The sequence below is a fragment of the Gadus macrocephalus genome, chromosome 23 (assembly GCF_031168955.1).
Source record: "Gadus macrocephalus chromosome 23, ASM3116895v1".
Lineage (NCBI taxonomy): Eukaryota > Metazoa > Chordata > Actinopteri > Gadiformes > Gadidae > Gadus > Gadus macrocephalus.
Genome location: NC_082404.1, coordinates 13,732,928 through 13,753,398, shown reverse-complemented (window position 1 = coordinate 13,753,398; position 20,471 = coordinate 13,732,928). Strand labels below are relative to the sequence as shown.

The following is a 20,471-nucleotide window of genomic DNA, read 5'->3' as shown; positions in this document are numbered from 1 at the left end:
TGCAGCCAGGTGCTTGAGGCTTGGCGGAACTCCGCCTCCTCGCTCCCTCAAGTCAGATGTCTTCACCTCTGATGCTCCGGCCTCCCGCCTCTCGTTATAAAGCAGCAGAGCTAATTCCTTTTCCCCTGTGGTCCCGACATTAGGACGTGATGACGAGGGCAGCCGGGGGCTGGCGGTAGAGCAGCAGGGAGGCTGAGCGGACCTGATGAAACCCTGCAGAGCTCTGCTGTCCACACCTCTGCGGCTCTGACTGCAGGCTAAAGGGACGGCCTTGAAGACACCGTGTTGCCTTCAGTGGAGATAGAACAGAAGGTAGAGAGCGACGCTCCGACGACACCAGGGGCGATTCTAGTTTCTGACTTTTGGGGGGGCTCAACCCCAGGAAGCCACAGGGGTATATTATGAAGTATATAAAGTCCTGTCCAAGATTTTTTTATTCCACAACCTTTTTTTTATTAGTTATATGGTGTTGTATGTCTAAGCCAAAAGCTGGCAGTGTCAGCTAAATAATGCAGTTCTGAATCACTAAAGTGATGAAAGGAAAAAATACTATTTGGATGAAGGAATAATCAATGGATGTGAACTGTAATAACAAATTTGAGGTATATTACATTTCCCTTGTGTAAGTTTCACTCAAAAATTATCATATTTCCCCCCTTTTTTCTAAAAACACAGTTACTGAAACATATTGGTACAACATGTACTAGATTAATAATATGAGAAACATACCACTATTTCGGGAGTAATAAACTACGTTGTCTCACTTTCAGGGACCCATACATTTTTATAAAACTTTTGATGCAAAAAAATCTTGTTCTGATGCAATAAAAAAAGGGTGCTAATTTTCAGTTAAAACAAAACCGCTGGCATTATTTTATCAGCTGTGGGCGTTTTCATTGCCATAACAATGTGAGCTAATCAACAAGTACAACATGTTCTAGACCAGTGGCTCTCAATTATTTTCTGTCATTCCCACCCTAGGAGACAGATATTTTTTCGCACCCTCCCTGAATTGAAATAGCCTACTAATGAGAACCTGCTAATATTTATTTATTTAGATTAATACAATTAGCGGAGATAACATCTGCAACAACTTAAAACAATTTCCAAGTTCAGTTTATTAACTCAATTTGTAACATTTAAACAAGACTGCTAAGTCTATGTGAATCTCAAAACAGAGAAACAAGAACATATTATTCACTGGTCTTTGCATTTAATTAAAAATATTTTTAAACAGTAAACATTGGTCACTTGTCAGCTTCATCAGCCCCTCTGTCATGACTTTGTACGATGAAAATTCTTGTAAAACTTCGGGCCCTTGGTATTATGTTTATTTAAAATAACATAAGTAACTTATTAAAATAAATAAATAAGACACTAAGTCCCGTACTGCCACTCGCAGTACTGCCACTTTTTTTCAACTGACAATTAGCACCCACTTCTTCTGCTCCTTGCACCTTATCATGCTTATCAGGCTACGCAGCATTACAAGCCCCTGCCGACTAAAACATGAAGCAATTCAAGAGGAGGCGTAGATAGAATCGCCTTGTGGTCAACTGTCATTTAATAGTCATCTGACAGATTATGTCAAGGTTTAGAAATGATTATTATTATTGTTAGCTGGTCATGTTATAACACAGCTGAAAATCGTGGATTTTCTGATAAAGACTAGCAAGCCTTTTTGACAGACAAAACAGCAGAAACTACGTTAAGTGTGCTCGTGCTGCCTTTTTGGTTGTGTCAAACAGGAGACGCCCACCCACCAATCAGAGGTTAGAGATTCCTGCAGGAAGGTTGCGCTTGATTTCACTAGCCCATTTGTGCCTGTTCATTAGTGTACAGCATCCATTCTCTCATTGCTTGCGTAAAAAAAAAAGGTAGAATATTAGATTTCAGGACGAAATGATAGGGTGGGCTAAGGGATGTTTTGGGTAGGCTTGAGCCCACCCAAAAAAGGTCTAGCTTCGCCACTGGACGACACACACCCTGCTCAGCAATGTACGCTCCGTACGCACAAATATGCACACATACACGCATGCACACACATGTACGTGCGCACATGCACACACATGGGGGTCTGCTGAACCCCAATCGCCTGATATCCATGCCTGTGGACGGCGTTCTGACGACTCCAGCAGGAGTCTGGACCTGATCAATCACCTAACATTAGGAAACGAGCAGAACACAAAACAGCAGCTACTTCAACGACCCCAAATGCATCAGCCCGTGCAAGACCCTGGACATGAGTCCAGACGAAGTGAGGGGAGAGGAGGTGTGGACGGACGTGAACGATGACGGGGGTCTGGAAGGGTCTGGGCTCTGTGTGTGTGAGGTCAGGGGTCATGAGACAGCGAAGAACACGAAGAGCAAGAAGAACAGGAAGAACAAGAAGAGAGAAGGTAGAGGAAGTGACAATAGAAGAGACAGAGAGAAAGAGAGAGAGAGGTAGTGTGGGAGAGAGGGAGAGAGGGGGAGGGGATAGAGCCTTAGAAAAGGGGATGTACTGAGAACCATTGAGAGGGTCTGAGCTCTGGATGGGTTGAGGAGAGGAAAGGACTCTTCATTAGCCATAATGACTCCCTGTACTCAGTCGGCACACTAATCTGCTAGCGTCCTGACAACCAACAACACACACGTGCACGTGCACGCAAGCACACACTAATGCGAGCACACACACACACAAGTGACACAAGCACACACACACGCAGACTCCATCTGGTAACTACATCTAATGTTGTGAACTAGTCCCCAGTCACAACACAGCAGAGTGTCCTGATGAGGTCTCAGTAGGCTTCCCTGGTACTGGAGCAAGCAAAACAAACCTGTGGCACACACACACACAGGCACACACACACTCACACACACACGCGCACACACACTGAAACACATATATTATTTGTAGGTGATGTCACAATCATCATCATCATCTCTCCTGGTCACCATAGCGACAACGCACTTTCAGTCTTAGAAAACACACAGATGCACGCACATGTACACACTGTTCTTGAAGGTGCCCTAATCAGAACACAGCAACAGAGTACATATATATATATATAAACACAAACAAAAAGTTCAATAGGACAACAATATTACATTTCAAAATCCAATTCCATCCCAGAATGTGGTCATTTTGCAGAAGCTAGGAACCCTCGTCCAAGCGGAGTTAAACACAGGCAGAGAATTCTTCCCGATGCTGAACGTACACCCTTATCTTACCCTTAACTTATCCTTGTCTTACCGATTTTGAAGCTGAAGCCATCCATGCTGAACACACACCCTTATCTTATCCTTATCTTATCCTTGTCTTACCGATGGTGAAGCTGAAGCCATCGATGCTGAACGTCGCACTCCGACACTTTTTGAAGCCTTGCTTCTTTGCTGCCCGCTCCGTCATTTTAGAGTCCTTCAGTTCCCAGTCCTCGCAGTAACTCCTTCTCACTCTCTTTCTCTTTCTCTCTCTCTTACTCTCTTTCTCACGCTCTCCGTCTCTCACTCTCTCTTTCACTCCCTCAGTCTCTCTTTCTCTCTCTGCGAATGAGGTGAGATATAGTAACCTGTGGTCCTCTCTCTCCTCTCTCTCTCTCTCTCTCTCTCTCTCTCTCTCTCTCTCTCTCTCTCTCTCTCTCTCTCTCCCTCTCCCTCTCTTTCTCTCCTCTCTTTTGTCCCTGCTCTCTGTGAGTTGTCATTATGAGAAGTGATATAAATATTTATTTTCAGAACACTAGCTGCATTCATATTCTCACCTCTGGCGTAACGTGGTCATTTGTCCTATATGATCATCAACATTGTGATTGATGACATTTTATCACTGTGGCTGAAAAAGGGTCTCCGGAGGAACAGTGTTTGGAGGCGTGTGAAGCTCCGTCTGGGCAGCGGTGGAGGGCAGTGTCCGAGAGAAAGTCGGGCTTTTCGGACGCATACATTATACCGCTGCGGTGTGTGTCGATGTGAAGCTCCGTTCCAGATGATGCATTTCTCCAGCTCTAAGCTCTAAGCTCTACTGCAACCTGAGCTGCTCTGAAAGCCAATCTTTTAATTCACAGCTAGAATCCAACAATCTGTACAAACGCTCTGCCGTCCCACCCACACGGCCTTGGTGATTGAAGAGACACTGGACTACCTCTCACCTGAGGGAGGGGGTGTGGAGGAGGGAGGGGGGAGGAGGGAGGGAGACAGTGAACAAGTGAGGAGGTGTGAACAAAAAGAACTACCCTTGCTGCCTGCTGTCTTCATTCTCTCTCTGGTGACCTCGCTATCACTCGCACACTCAATCTCTCTCTCTCTCTCTCTCTCTCTCTCTCTCTCTCTCTCTCTCTCTCTCTCTCTCTCTCTCTCTCTCTCTCTCTCTCTCTCTCTCTCCGTCTCTCTCTCCGTCTCTCTCCGTCTCTGTTGATTCCGCTGCTTCAGGATCACCTCGGTTTCGAGGAGGTAACACGTTTCCATAGGAACCACGTCTGAAAGCAGGTAGCCGCGTCTCTTGGTGGGGATCAACTGGTGGTTTGATTTATACTGATTTATATCTTTCTAGCTCACGCATATTTGTTAATGGAGTAAATGAGTTAAATATTGCAGGTTTATGTCATGTTACTTCAAATGATGTTTCCATATGCTATGGAGTGTAATTAGTTCCATTAAGTCTGTACCTTATTTTTTTAAACCTGAGGAGGCTACTTAACAGGGTTTTTAATTTCCACGTTTTATATAGGCTAGTAGTTTAGTAGGCATGTCTTGGATTTATAAATAATTAAAAACATGTTATAATAATTCCATGTAAGACATTGCGCTAGAATCTGGATATCTGAGCGAAGCCATAGCTGATTCTAGCTATCCGAGTCTAACTTTGTGAGTCAGCCATCTAGCTGAATGTTGTAGTATGGCAACACAGAAGGGCCAGACCACAGGAATCTGTGGTCGTATTCCTGTCTGAATGAAAGCCGTGCATCACACATACAATGGGACGGTGGGACGGTGGGACTGGGACCCATGCCGCATCAACCCCTGCATGAGAACTTACGTCTAGATTCAGTGTCCTCTCTACTATGCTGAGCTCTAAATAACAGGGTTACGGAAGCATCCCTACTCCCGGTGCACACGTATTCTGAGTAAGAATCCAGTTATCTGTTTTTGGAGTTCAATCGAAGCTCCACTCGTATGTTTGTATTATTTTTTTCTGGAAAACAGAAAATATACAAATATACGGCATGCAGTTCACGTTCTCTCCACAGGTGAGCGGGCGTTGACTTACAGTTTGAACCGGAGCTGCAGTTCTCGTTCTGTCCACAGGGGGGCGGGCCTGACGGTTCTGGTGGAAATTGTCCTTCACTGTGTGAACCGGAGAGTGTTCACCTAGTATTTTCATGTTAAGAAAGTGCCAAGTGTCATTGACTTCCATTGTAAAAAAATATATTTTAAAAGTAGAATTTTTGAACATTTAAAAATTGGAATGGAGTCTCAAGGTGAAAAATTGTGGAAGGAATAGGATCCCAAAGTTTGTAGAGAATAATAAGAAAGAATAAAACCTAAGAATCCACTATATATTAAGGATTTTAACATATAGAGTGTAAATGCTGATAGAGAATTCACACAAAGAATAAAGATTTCAAGATCTAGACTGTGAATGCTGATACAGCATGCACAGTGCTCACTAACGCTTATGAGTAGCCTACGTTGCAATGTGGCATGTGGCAAATGTTCCACTAGATGACAACACTTTCTTGAAAACTGATCGATAGGGCGTACTATAGATTAGAATAACATAAATAAAATACATTTAGTCAACCATATCAATATCCTCAATATGGTGGTGCATATATATCTATATCTATATATATCTATATATCTATATATCTATATCTATATATATATATATATATATATATATATATATATATATATATATATATAGATGTATCTATATATATATATATATATATATATATATATATATATATATATAGTGGAGCATATCTTGGATTCATTAATCAGGCTAGGACGTGCAACTAGTAGCGTATAGCGGACGAGACACGCCCACCTTCATGTGTGTGTGTACACCGTTGGCTCCGCCCCTTTTTTATCCGGAGGCAAAGCAGCGCTGAACACGCGAGCGAAGGAGGGGATCACTTACTTGGGGGCTCCAGTGTTTTGGTTTGTTAAATACTAGGGGAACAATCACCAGTTTGTCGCCTGTTTCTGGCTTAGCAAACGATCCGACACCCAGTAGCATTTTTTCCCGTACGTTAGAAGGGGTTTTAAAGCCCCTGCTTTTTCCTCTACCAAAAGGATACCACACTAGCAGCTGTGGCCTGCTGCTACACCCTAGCTAAGCTAACGGTGGATTAGCTCTGCTCCAGTTCTCTTGGAGTCGCCACCTCGAAGCAGAAGGATAATGATACACCGTCCGAGTTAACAAAGGAGGCCCCACAAGGCATGTGACCACTGTAAGGTATCCACTTAACTTTGATACGACCTCAGTGCTTTTTATATGCTGTTGTGGTGCAGTGATCTGAGATTGTCCTAAGAAGTGGCGGGGCTGGTAAACATCATCCCATGTTAATGCTGGGAAGACTTTTTTTTCTTTCAGGAATGGGATATTTGAATCACCTTTTCATGATGAGACCTTGTGTGGATTAACGTCTCAACGATGGAGTTGTACTGGTACATGTAAGTAGGGAAATCAAAATACAACTAACTAAACTATACATCTAGTTGTGGTTACATCAGTGGGCTCATGCTTTGTTTGCACAACAACGTGGTTTCCCCCCCCACACTCCCTTTCTCTGTTTTAGAGTGGTCATCATATTCATCATCATCAAGATCTTCTTCTATGTCTGCTGGTACCGATCAAGACAACGACAGCTGGCCGCTTACCTGAGCAATCCCCGCAACGCGCAGATCGTTATTGTGGGAGGAAGGGCGTACCTCCACCAAGTGTGCGAGAGGCCGAGCGTAAGTGTGGAGAAATTAAATTGGGTTTATTTAGCTGACGCTTTGGTTAAAAGCGTTTTACAAAATGTAACCCCAAAAGTGCAAGAACCCTGTGAGCACATAACAAATCATAAAGTAAGCAAAACAGCTGCTTATAATTGAAACATTTCATGACTTGAAGCATTTACATAATGCCAAATATGTCGTTACCAAACAGTCAAATGTGTAAGCCAGTAGAGGTAAGACGTGTGAAATTCAACATTTTGAGTGTTTTATGGCACTGGGTCAGGTACGCCTAAACATTTTTGAAGTCTCATGTTTATTGTTGAACGACATAGTTGTGTCTGATGATTGGCTCTGGAATTATGCTTTCATACCAAAACAAATCGCCCAAGTAGGGGCGGAAAGTAGAGGCCGGAAAGCGTGATGTTTCTTTTCTTTCTCCCCAGATGTTTAGAGAATATGTCAGTTTGTCTCTAAATAGGACAGGGAAAGGGCTTGTGGTCTCTGCGGGATGACCTTTAGGTTCCATTTCAGTTTGTCATTCTCAGAACGCGACTTCACATACTTTTATCGGTTTCACTGATCTAGATACCTTTGTGGTGTTTCCGTGCTGCTGAGAACCTTGGGGAATGTAACGCTCTTTTTTTCTAAACCCCAGATTGTCATGGGAGTTTGTCAAATTTCACAGGCGCATGTGATTATTTTGGGATTTTTTTGGGGAATCTGCTGAGGCCAAAACACTGAATGTCTGTTGCAGAACAGTAAAATGGTTGCATGGAAATCTCCTCTAAAATATTTCTTCTCTTAAACATATAAATGGTTTTCCCTGAATTATTCTGTGACTGTCAGTGATCTTCTTTCTTTGTCAGTCCTGATCAGTTTTTTTCCACCATGCAGAGCGTAATGTATTCCAGAGGCCTGACACAGCCACCTGATCTAATTTATAACTCTTCTTTGACAACCAATGGTTTCGCTCTTTATGGGTTACACATTCCTGAACCGCCGCTTGCCTTGTGTGCTACATCTACAACCTCCCTGCCGCTTCATTGCATTGGCCCATTTTTTTTTTTACTGCTACTTCCCAAGGGATTCTCTAATAGGAGCTCCATCAATGGGTGACTCATGTTTAGAGATCCTGATATGATATTGAAACGGCAGCCTCAGTGCCTGAGGTCAATCTGGTTGGTGGCTGTCCCAACCGAATTGTTCCTCATTGGCGTCCTCCTCTTTTGAAGCACATGGAAGCCTAACGCGTGATTGAACGGTTTCATTCAATCATAAGCTATTTTCCACACTTCTTAGAAGGGAGATCTTTCCCCTCCCTCCTGGAATCTTAACAAACCTTTTAGTAAAGCGATTGTCTTTCAAAAAATCGAACAACATAGATCATTACACACATGTTGGTACATTCCAGCTCAGTTTTTTTTTTTTTTTCCTTTTCTCCCCCATTGTTTTCCCCTGGGTTCCTGGAAGGGATCCCTTTCCTCATTTCAGGGCTTGAGGTTAGAGGGTATGTATGGTGCCATTAAACCCCAAAAGACTGGTGGCCGAGTCAACATAGATAAACATGACAAACACAGGCCAGGCAATTTACCTCACCCCGAGCCAGACAATGGCTGTTTTAGCGAGCTCGCTCTGTGCCAGCTTTGCATGGCCTTCCTCCTCGCTCTGTTCCCATTATCATCAACCCAAAACATTATTGGTGTTGTTTTAAACGTTGGGCTCTGTCATTGTTTTGGAACAGGAAATACCCCGGTCATTACGAATAAAGTAAACACATCCTAAGGCTAATTAGGCGATTCCTGTCTCAAGGAGCTTTTGACGTAACCTCCCCATCTTGTATCAATGATTATGGCTGGTATCAGCAGGGATGGTAGTTGTTTTTGTAGCACGGCCTCCTGAACTCGATACACAAGAAGAGTGTGGAATTATTTCCAGTGCTAGAACGGGACATGCCGGAACCGCTTTCAAGCAGAAACAAGCGGTCACATGTCAGTTTGTTGCCTTGCTCTTTCTGGATACACTGACGCACCTGGTAGTCATTGAGCCACACCCGGTCAAGGACACAGTGTGTTTGTGTAATGAATCCCCCCCCCCCCCGTTGTAACGGATCAGAGGATCACTCGGTGGCTGATGCTAAAACACATCCTTCAGTCCCTAAATTCCTCATGTGTTATACACACTCCCGTCTCCCATTACTAAATCTTCTTTCTCCCCGCTGCCTTGACCGTCAGGCCACGCCCACTTCCTCCGTCCCTCTCCACTTTCACATCTACATTTTTCGTTTGTAAAACAAAACAAAAGCATCCCCCCCCCCCCCCCCCCCCTGCAGTCTATTTTCTGAATAATACACAGTGTTTTGATTTTAATGGAATGTGTGGTGGGAGTGCCCGGTGGCCGTCCATAACATCTATAACCCAGCACCCTCTCCCGAGTTCTCGCTGGAGACACGCCAAGGCCACTTGTTCCCTGGGCCAAAATGTGAAGAGGGCTGGGAAGAGGGGCTGGTGGTGGGGATGGTCGATGATTTAGGAGCCCTCGGTAAAGCGTTTGGTTTACGGTCACCTCAAAAAGAGAAAATGTTCCCAGAAGATTATTTTTAACAGAGGGGGGGGGGGGGGGGGGAAAGTTCAACCTCAAATGGGCCTCTTGGAGAAATGTGGCAGTAACCGGGACTTTTAATGGTCTTTATTTTACTTTCAGTTATTATATAAAGTACTTTCACTATTAGTTTTTGTCTTTCCAGAAAAGTAGGCCATTGTTTTTTGGATAGTTTTCCTCCTCAAAAATCCTGGCAAAATAAGTGCCAGATATCTAGATTAAATAACCTCTTAACATTACACATTTATCTTTCTAATATCCCTGGCTCATGTGTTTTTACTGACCATAGACCGACCACCAGCTCAATAGTCCATTGCAGGTCTTCCTAGATTATTGGATTATTGCCCTGCGGGATCTAAGCTCTGCGGTTCTTGCCCCTGTCGAAGACACGCTTATAGCAAAGTTTGCTGATGATGCAGTCCGTCATCACTAACACCGTCATGATCACAATCAGCAGCTCTCCACAGAGCTAATAGATTCAAACATTGTAGCAGTATTTCCAAGGGCAGTTTCCTTTTTATACAAAGGCCCTTATTGTTAAAGCTTCCCCTTTCTACTTTGTTTAAGCAAATGCATTGTGTGTCTGTGCGTGTAGTGTAGTCTTTGGTGTGTATTTGATCTTAGGCTTGTGTGTGTGTGTGTGTGTTTTTACGTTTTAGTTGTGTGTAGATAGTCTTAAGTTTGTGTGGGCCTGGTCACAGGCGTGTTCAGCAGGAACGCAGACTTGCATCTGCTGGTGTTGCATTTGAGCTTCCGAGTTTGTAATTCTCCCCCCCGTCCCCCCGTCCCCATCACGTGCCCCCCAGCAGACCTCCATCTGGCCCAGTTGGTACGGCGTCCAGGACGAGGTGTCCATGGAGGAGCCCTCGGCCAACCAGCCCCCCGCCGCGGCCTTCTCTCAGCTGGACATGCCCCCGCCCTACGAGGCTGTCTCTGGAGGTTTGTACACGGCCCTGGGACTACACAAACACACACGCACGCACACAAGATCGAACACAAACACGCGCATGCACACTCACACACGCGTCAAATGCACAAGGACGAACACACGTACACACACGCATACATCAAATGCAAATGCAAATGCAAACACACACACACGCACACGCACACGCACACGCACACGACTAAAAACACGCGCACACACCCAAGACTGGGTTCTCTGCACACTAAAATACACGTTGATCTACTTTTGGTTCCCCTGGCTGTTAACTATTTGCAGCAGGAACAGGGTGATGAGAAACCTCTCCTCACCTCACATTCACTCTGAGCTCCTTGTTCCTCATCCTCAGTAGGCTATAATGTACTGTTGTCCATGTATATACAGCATGCATTAGTTTAACCCTACTGCGGCACCACTGTGCTATAAGTGTGATTAGCAGGAGCATCAGACCTCTACTGGTTGTGTTTGCCCACAACAAGGCACTTGTGTCCACCAGCACACTACTGCCCGTATGCTCTGTACCCCCAGGGCGTGGTTTGAACAGAGTCTTTATAACACCCTCTAAACCAACTGGATTGATTTTGTTTATTTCTGTATCAAACGTATATTTGAACTACCTGCACTACGCTCAATAGACTTTAGGGTTGTGGTGTCGCCTAAGCACGTGGGTAGTAACTGATTCAGAGCGCCAGATGTAGATAGACTATCGAGTGCGGTTTTTCACAGTTCTTATAATGGGGCATTTCTAAGAAGTGCAATCTCTCACTGGCTGTTTGAAAAGATGCGGTTGTGAGGCACAGAGTTCGAACGTCTCACCTGCCGGAAACACTTTGTCCTCATTTGGGCCTTTGTCTTATGACATTTCCAAGCAGATAAGCAGCTGCCTCATTGTTAACTATATTTATGGCCGTGCTTAATTTAACTTGCTACATTTCTTTTTAAAGAGTTGGGTCGTCGCTTGTGTAAATGTACCAATATGAGGCAAGCAATACGTTTCTGTGTATGTGTGTGCGTGTGTGTGTGTTACTGTGTGTGCGTGTGTGTCTCTGTCTGTCTGTGTCTGTGTGTGTGTCTCTCTCTCTCTCTCTCTGTCTGTCTGTGTCTTGTCTCTCTGTGGTTATCTCTCTATTGCTCTTTGGGTCTTTCTCTGTCTGTGTGTCTCTGTCTGTGTGTCTCTCTGCCTGTCTGTGGGTCTCTCTATCGCTCTTTGTCTGGCTGTCTGTTTGTCTCTATCTCACTCACTCACTCACGGTGTCTCTCTCTGGTCTCCAGAAGAAGACCTGAAGCCCCCGTCCTACAGCGAGTGTGCCCGGGGCAGCGACGGCCTGCGCCCCACCTTCCACGTCCTCGATGAGGGCGTGGACGGCGTGAGCATGAACGAGGCCCCGCCCCCTTACACACCCGGCCCCTCGGCACCAGCCAATCAACAGGAAGCCCCCAGCAGACCGAGTCCGTAAGGCTCCAATTGGAAGAAAATAAAAAAAACGGACCAATGATTTGACGCCGCGATGCCTTCCCGAAACCCTGCCTTCTTCCTCACGTTCCGGTCATCAGCGATCGTCTCCAGCCTAGCTCTCGCCTCGCGTTCGGGTGAGCGAGGGCAGACGTCCATGTGTGTGTCGTTTGTCTGTCGTTTGTGTCGAGGTGAACTGTGTGGTGTTTTTCCTTTGCTTTCTTCTACATTTCTTTTTTTTTGTGTGAAGGGGGTAATCACTGAGGGCTTCAGTGAGTGCCCTCGTAACCTGCTGTCGTGTTCGGGTGGGTTCCAAGGGGTTTCCAAGGGGGTGTACCCTTGGAAACGACAAAGCCACAAAAGAGACACTTTTAGGTTTGTTGTTACATCATCAAAGTCCCCCCCCCCCCCTCCCCCCTCCTCCCATACCCAAGCCGACTTCCTCATGACAACCGTCACAAAATAAAGAGGAAGTCAAAGTCGTTGCCGGGGAAACCGGGATTACGTCACCCCCAAACGTCAGCAGGGGGAGTCCGGAGTGACGGCCGCCAATGAGGGTCTTTAGTGCCAGGGTCTTGGTCGATTGCTTCTGTACACACGACCATTAATAAGACCCTGATTATCTTAACGGCTTCGGGGCTTAACCCAGCGTGAGTTGAGTTGGGGAAGTCACCTCTGGACGGACATTTCAAAGTGGGGGAGGGGAAAGGCTGTCGACCAAATTACGGTTTCATTGGAATGGAACAGAATTATGGTTCTTCTGAATTAGGGCCTCATGGTTTCAATTTAAGAGCCTATTTAAGGTCAATGGAAGTGAATATGGTTGTTCTGAATTAGCGTCTCAGCATGGGGATTTTGTAATGGGTTAGGATATATATCTATATGTGTATATATCTCAAATACACAGGCTAAATTGAGTTTTGGATCCATCTAACGCAGTATGTTTATTTGAGGTGAACACGGTGTGGTTATTTTTTTATCATTGAACACGATTGAGAATAGGGTTGTTTTTCTTTCTTATGATTTAGGATGATGTGCAATGAAGACTAACCAAAACAAAAGCTCTGTCCACAGAAGTCCCATAGTCCCACACGCAACGTAACTATGCTGCATAAACTCGTTCATACAGCCCTCTTTCTGTCCATATCTTTTAAATGAAAATTTGTTCTTTTGGTTTGAGAATGAGGTGGTGTCATGTTTTTGTATGACTTTCAGTTAATCGTACGCGTAAACGGTGTTCCAAGTAATCCCTTTTAAAAAGAATGACTCTCTCTGTTCATGTTTCTTGTAAAAACAAAAAAATGCTGAATTCAAAATGTAATAGCTAATAGAGATTGACGAGATAAAAATGCCTTTCTGGCTTCAAGATAATCATCCATAGAGTTGTGATGACAAATCGTTACGTCTTTCGCGCACATGCTGCAAACTTGTCAAACCGCACTTGCATTTTAGATCGGGTCATGAATAATGTGTCACGCATTTCTTGACATTTTCTTATTCGTCCATAGTTTTCCAGCCGCAGTCTGGCCGGTGACCTATAGAGGGAGCCACAACTTTGCGTCTTGGTAATGTAGCTTTGAACTCATTGAGCTAGCTTTGAACGACCAATGAATACGTTCATGTAGGCCCTTTGGACTTCATGTTCATTCCCTTGGATGTCTATTCTTGTGATTTAAATCAGTCCTTTTTTTTTTATATAGCTTGTTTGGGATTCATTATTTGGGGACAGTGATCCTGTATTAAAAAACATATGCAAATGCTACTTTCTGTCGAGCCTTCTTTGAGAAATCATACATTGTCAATGTAATGAGTATTCCTGCATTGAATACAAATGGACCAGTCTATAATTATTCTGTAAAATAGTTACAAATTTGCATATGTCCCACAACAAATCTAATTTCCTTCGGCAGTTCACTTTCCCATGACATATTTTAAATCGTTATTGCATTAATACATGCAATATATCTTATATTCATTATAATGAACCAAATGTGTTTTCTAAATGTATTGGATTTGATTTGAACTAAACATTAGCTACCTACTAGAGTCTAGAAAATGGTCTTCCAAGACGTACTTGCCTTTGCATGAGTGAAATGCATACATTATTCACTAATTTTCTTAAGTCAAATTGTATTCTACATATTTTAAACTAGACCTTTTTGTTATTTTGGTCTATAGGCCTACAGCACATTCACTGTTTAAAAAAAGAATGTTCATGGTGGTGGTGATTCTACACTAGAAGTAGGCAATGTTTAGGGTTATATAAATATAATTGGCATTCCAATATGCCATAGGTGAGAATCCATACTTTGTGCTTTTATTCTTCTCAGTTTCCCCGCTAGAGGGCACTCTTGCGCTATGTACGATGCTAAGCATCAATCGGACGATTGTAGGCGTTGTAGATGACGGCTACAAAAAAAATATTTACCTCACCCTTTTGAACCGAGTGCACTGAGCGTCGATCAAGCATACATTGATTTGCAAAATTATCAAAATTACTCCAGCTTACAAGTTAAATGCGTGCTTATCCAAATAGTTGTATTCCATCTACTTAATGTGTCTGTAAGCTGATGAAAAGCTGAATTATTGTTGATCTCGTGTCAAGGTAGAAGAAAATAACTAAACCAGACTGTTATATCTTCATTCAGGGGAACTCTAGTCTGACTATTATAATCAACTGTTTTTTTCCCAGCATGGCATACCTCCACCTACACTCCAGATGCACATCAGCAGATTCTCACAGCTGTAAGGTGCTGTGGTTATTCCTCTCCTGAGGGATGTACTACAAGATCTCAAATAGAATTAAACACGGCTGTTTGAGGGACTTCGCTGTCACCGTCTCCTGTGTGTCGATGTAGATTGCATTTTGGCGCCGCGCATTCAGCCGAAGAGACGTTTAATGGAACAGGGTAAATTTGAACTTGAGATGCAGGTATCCCAAACTATAAAAGATGTCCACCGTTTCTATGCGAGATGTTAACATTGATGGTGATAGAGCTTTGTGCACACTGTGATTCAGCTCCATAACCATAACCTGCCATTTTAGGCCCAGCGAATCGGCTTCCTGAGAAGATCAGAACAGGTTGAATACCTCACCTAGGTAGAAGTTGACTACCTGTCAGTGAGATCACAGCAGGACTGCCAAGTGAACACCGCACAGTTTCACTCCCTCTGTGTCTTTTTCTCCCAGCAGCCCATTAGGTTCAGAAACTTCAGAGACGACGTGATGCCACTGGGCGAAAAACGGTTGGCTTTTGTTTTCTTGAAGCAACGATTAATGTTTGGTTTTGTGTGATCCGCATTTCTTGCTTCATCACTTTTTCTTTCCTTGCTGCGAAATGTTCAAGCAAATACTTTTTATTAAAGTGTGTGTGTGTGTGTGTGTGTGTGTGTGTGTGTGTGTGTGTGTGTGTGTGTGTGTGTGTGTGTGTGTGTGTGTGTGTGTGTGTGTGTGTGTGTGTGTGTGTGTGTGTGTGTGTGTGTGTCCACATCCATGTGTGTATGTTCCAAGGTTAAGTAACGCACATCGTACATAGCGAGATGATTCCCTGTAACTAGGTTTTCTTTGATTGTCAGTTGAACAGCGCATTTGGCCGTCCCTCCCTGGGGATTGTGGGTAATGCAGTAATGGCCAGGCGTCATTAGGTCTGCAGGTTCCTCTCTAGGGAGTCCTTACCCTCCCATTGGTGAGATATTAAAATGGGCTGAGGGGGAACGCTGCGGCAGTTACTGTGGAGTATATATCCTCTGTTGTGAGATTTAAGATCAAATTAGATGGGATTATATGGGGTTAGTTCAGGGTGATTTATTGGAAGAGCTATCCAGGGGAGGAAAAATGAAAACTTTACAATCCTAAATAAAAGGTATGAAGAGTCTGGGGCTGTGTGTGGCGTCGTCTTAATAAAGTATATGGTTTCATAAACATCATATTAAAGCAGTATTATCTCTAACATAAAATTATTGTTTTGAGGAACAGTGTGTCGCTCTAATGGTAAGTATTTTTGGTTTCTGCAGACCCCTACACAACACAGGTATGACATCAACCAACTTCTAGCTGGTCAAGGCCTAAAGATCTCTTCCACGGTAGCCTTTCTAAACATCGAGAGCCAACAAGTTTACCATTGAACTTTAGCCCCACTAGACATCCAAGACACCAGCATCCAGTCTCCTGTCTGGATGGGACGGTGACGCCGGACATCTGACGCTGGGGAAGAGCCCGGGACGGACAGACGAGAGGAGGTTTGATTTTTTTCTTTTCATCGAAGGCAAGCGTTTCAATGACGACTAAACCGTATTACGATAACTGATACAGACAATCACCCGAGATCCGTTCCTAGCCCCGAGGTTATTTGCTCGATCACATTGACCGCGCATCACCCCCTCTGCTGCGCTGCACGTACCGCTTCCCAGAGGCAAGGCGCCGTTCTGCGAGGGGCCACTAGCCGGCTACCTGTGAGAGAAGTGAGTCGGTGTGTTTAGCATTTTTCTATCCCTAAAGTATTTTCGTAGAGTGGGAAGTTTTCAGCCGTTGTGAGTGTGTTTGGTGACTTAGATACACATGCTGTCTTCTTAATCGGAGTTATGAAAATTAGGAACTCCCCCGACGTTATGCACTGCCGCATCCGCAGACGCAATTCGAATGAATTGCGTTTTTCTATCGACATATTTCACAAGCGCCTCTTTTCGTTTTTTTCAAATGTATTGATATCCTCATTTTTATGTTGTGAGTTTCAGGAGAACGTTGGATGTGGGCTTGTCTGTTTGGTCTAGCTCTTGTTGAAGAGCTTTTAATTTACAAATGAATAAAATAATTGTAGGCCTACAGCGAAAGCTGAGCATTTGCATTGAATGGTTGCGGAAAAGTATGAAGAATTGCACATCACAAATGGCATTTTCTACAGCGGCACGTTTGATCTGGGTGACTTTTGCCCTTTATGCTAATTCACCCTCAGCCTGTCGTTTGTCTTTGTTCACCTGCTCGATCACATAACACGTGAAGGATTCATTGGTAAGAAGAAATAAGGAAAACATACTTCCTGTCTCTTGCAGAAGCAACTGAAAAGTCTGTTGTTCTCATTTATCGGCTTTGGTGAGAATTTACATTTTAATCGAATCCTGAGGTTCGAGCCAGCCTACGGAGTAACTTCAGCCCCTTCGGAAGTAGAACATAGACTTGTGGTGGGACTTCAGTGGAGATGACAGCCAGTCAAACCCGTTCACATTGCCTATGCAGAATCCAGCTTGATCTGCCAAGATCAGTCATACTGCTTTTTTTTTTCTGCCAGGGATATCTGTCGTTTGTGTGTGTGTAAGGATAATTCAAGGCTACAGCTGGCCTTACTTGCATGTGGCTGTGTGTGTGTGTGTGTGTGTGTGTGTGTGTGTGTGTGTGTGTGTGTGTGTGTGTGTGTGTGTGTGTGTGTGTGTGTGTGTGTGTGTGTGTGTGTGTGTGTGTGTGTACACACGTGGGTGTGTGTGTGTGTGAGATACGAGTGTTATGTTGTGCTTATTATTGTTAGTTAAGGTTTTTGACAAGATGTTTTTGTACTACTAATGAATTTCAGTGTGCCAAGATTTTCTCTTGGCGTTACCAGAGATATAAGGGAACATTATTGTTTGGACATCAGGTGTGTGTGTGTGTGTGTGTGTGTGTGTGTGTGTGTGTGTGTGTGTGTGTGTGTGTGTGTGTGTGTGTGTGTGTGTGTGTGTGTGTGTGTGTGTGTGTGTGTGTGTGTGAGAGAGAGAGAAAGTGTGTGCGTGTCTCAGAGTTAATTTTCTTACCACATCCGGCTCATTGATGCTAATTAAAATGGAAGTGAGCGCTCCCATAGTGCCTTTGATATGGCATCTTGGCCCACACCCCTGATTTGAGAGATCCTGCCTAAGAATATGAGAGAGAGAGAGAGAGAGAGAGAGAGAGAGAGAGACTTGATTTGTCAGCACCTGCGTCTGCCTCTGTTGAGTTGACATCTTGCTAGATTGCTAGGTTCCCGGTAATGGAGTGACGGGGCTTCTTTTTTTTTTACACAATAACAGCGTCGAGGTACGTCAAGTGAGCTTCATTTGTGTCTTCGACTGTCCTGGATTGACTGGAGATAATTTCCCTTTTGGTACCGCCTGTCAACGAAAACAACAGAATCAGCACTCTCTTCTGACGGCCTCCTATAGGATTCAACGCTGTTCCTTGCTCTGATCAGCTATTAGAGCCTGAGTGAAGATGATCTATGATTATAGGTAGCATATCAAATCTCATAGCCTTTATTTAAAGTTTGGGAATAATAAAAATAAACAACTATTACGTGTCATAATTCTGTCAACTGTCCAATAATTAATTGGTAATAATAGTGGTATTCGGTATACGGAGGCCATATATTTTGGTCTGTCATATATTGTTACGCACACACGCACACGCACTGCATTCCGCATTAGCCTTAAAGGATGGTTTACGATGCCTTACAAAAACCAAAACGTGAACGTTACTTTGTTGGATAAGAAGTCTAAAAGCGATGAAACGGCTTAGCTCCTTTCTACGTTGTTGACATTCTCACTAAAGTCACACCGGATACATCACTTGGATCATCACTTCAAGGTCCTCTCAGTGTGCCTAGAAAACTTTGTGAAATACCTCACTGTGTCTCTGTCATTATGAATCTGCTCTCTAGAATACTCTAAGAAGTAATCTAAAGTCTGCTACAGTGTTACCTTAAAATCAGACTAAAACATATATTTTTGCCCCATGCTTTTACCAAAAGCTTCCACGAGTATGGTTAACTGGCAAAACTTTTATTTCAGAATATATGTTAATATTGATATTCCATTTTTTATTAAAAGTATTATTAATAGTGATAATATCTTCTTGAATTAGTCCTTATCTTATATCAATTCACACACATCGACACATTAGAGAACACGCTGTGACTGCACCAAACGACGACTGTGTTCCTGCAGGACACTAAAGGTCAACACGTCTGGACAGTGTACACTGCCATCAATTCTGAAGCATGCCAGCAAAACGCCAAAATATAATAAATGTAATACACTTACGTTTAATATCATTCCCAACACCACTGACAGATCACAGACTTCAACAAGGTTGTGAAATCCAGCAACGGGTTGGCATTGACAAGTGTGTGCGTTCTGTCCTCTGAAAACACTAACGTTGATCTAAAGTGTGAGAGTGTGCAACCGATCTTAATTGTGTTTTGTTTTAAATTGACGAAGATGCCTTCTTAATTTAGCCAAGCTTTTGCTTGGTCTATTTACGTTTGTGTTCTCTAAAGTTGCAGTTCGTTGAGCTCTGCGGGCCATCGTAATAAAGAGAAAGTGAAAAGTCAATGGAATGGAAAGACCTGCCATCCGGTTTTGTAAGTACCTCCATATATAGAATATTTCCTGCTTATGTATTCTGGATGTATACCTCCACAACAACAAATGAAGAAGCGGTATACACTAGCAGCTGCATATAGCGGTGTGGCTGAGTGTAACCAATCATCATAAGCACAATAAGGATGCAAAGAGCTGGGCATTTGTGAAAGAAAGACGCATAAGAATAAAGACGCTCTCCCTCATATGTCAAAGAAAATTAGCCCAATCACATCATCCTGATGTGTCATATTCTCCTGCCGATGAATCACAGAAGTGTCAGGTCATGATTGTTTGTGCTGTGAAAATAATGACTTCAGCGAGCGTACATTGAGTGTGCAATGCGTTGTCTACTTCTACAAACACCACTCAATCAAGCTCCTGTAGAAAACATTGTGTGTGTGTCAGAAATCCCAGGCAATGTCGTAAAAAAGCCTTTGATCTCCTCAGGATGGCTGCTCCCATGCGCTCCTGCTGTACCGCAACAGCCACAACAACAGAAAAAAGCAATGCGAGAGCAACAGCAATAATCAGGAAAGATGATCAAATGCTAAATCAAGACGGTAGCAGGATTTGGGAGAGAACACCCCACGACTCGGCTAAAGAAAAACAAGGCTCCTTCTTCAAATGATGCGAGGCTGTTGATCAACTTTCCAGCCAGGCGAGCTGGGCCGATTTACCAGCCTTTTACATCCCTCTCTCACAAACAATGTGCTTTATTCCATTACACTGTAAATCCAATCTCATGCTTCACGCGCCATAGACAAGAAGCCGAGAGAGAGAGAGAGAGAGAGAGAGAGAGAGACCAAGAGAGACAGAGATCCAAAGAGAGAGAGAGAGACCAAGAGAGACAGAGATCCAAAGAGAGAGAGAGAGAGGGGGGATGGATTGAGACAGGGAGACAGCGCATGTGGAGGGAAAAATAAATACAAATCCGCACACAATCCCACAGGCGACACCAGTCACTCGTAGGGGTTACAGTGTGGGGATTTGGACCAATTAGCTTATCAATTAAAAGCTTGCTGCGGTCCAGAGCTGGGAGCTATTAAAGGAACACGCGTGTTGCTGGAGAGAATGTCAGCTGTCTGCCTTGGCATCACATCACAGAGAGGCCGGGTGCCTCATTTAGGGTTTGATGGAAAAATATGTTTTCATTCCTATGTACTGTTAAGAAACGGGTTAAAC

General features: G+C 43.8%; 1 protein-coding gene and 1 long non-coding RNA gene across 7 annotated transcripts in view; one reads left to right on the top strand and one right to left on the bottom strand.

The window, feature by feature from the left end:
* Positions 1-3,577, bottom strand: part of LOC132452581 (uncharacterized) — a 7,108-nt gene extending 3,531 nt beyond the window's left edge. Inside the window, exon 1 of the long non-coding RNA XR_009524409.1 lies at positions 3,310-3,577. This is a non-coding gene — a long non-coding RNA (uncharacterized LOC132452581). The remainder of the gene's footprint in view (positions 1-3,309) is intronic.
* Positions 3,578-5,998: 2,421 nt separating this feature from the next.
* si:dkey-118j18.2 (uncharacterized) lies at positions 5,999-13,686 on the top strand. 6 transcript variants are annotated; one of them, XM_060044525.1, is made up of 6 exons: positions 5,999-6,144; positions 6,280-6,442; positions 6,581-6,660; positions 6,786-6,945; positions 10,338-10,467; positions 11,744-13,686. In XM_060044525.1, exons 3-6 carry the CDS (start codon positions 6,641-6,643, stop codon positions 11,926-11,928), a joined length of 495 nt encoding a protein of 164 aa, XP_059900508.1. In that variant the 5' UTR covers positions 5,999-6,144; positions 6,280-6,442; positions 6,581-6,640; the 3' UTR covers positions 11,929-13,686. The 6 variants fall into 6 exon arrangements, with proteins under 6 accessions (XP_059900508.1, XP_059900506.1, XP_059900505.1 ...); XM_060044523.1 differs by having other exon boundaries at positions 6,053-6,144; positions 6,280-6,437; positions 10,335-10,467; XM_060044522.1 differs by having other exon boundaries at positions 6,062-6,424; positions 10,335-10,467.
* Positions 13,687-20,471: the final 6,785 nt, after the last annotated feature.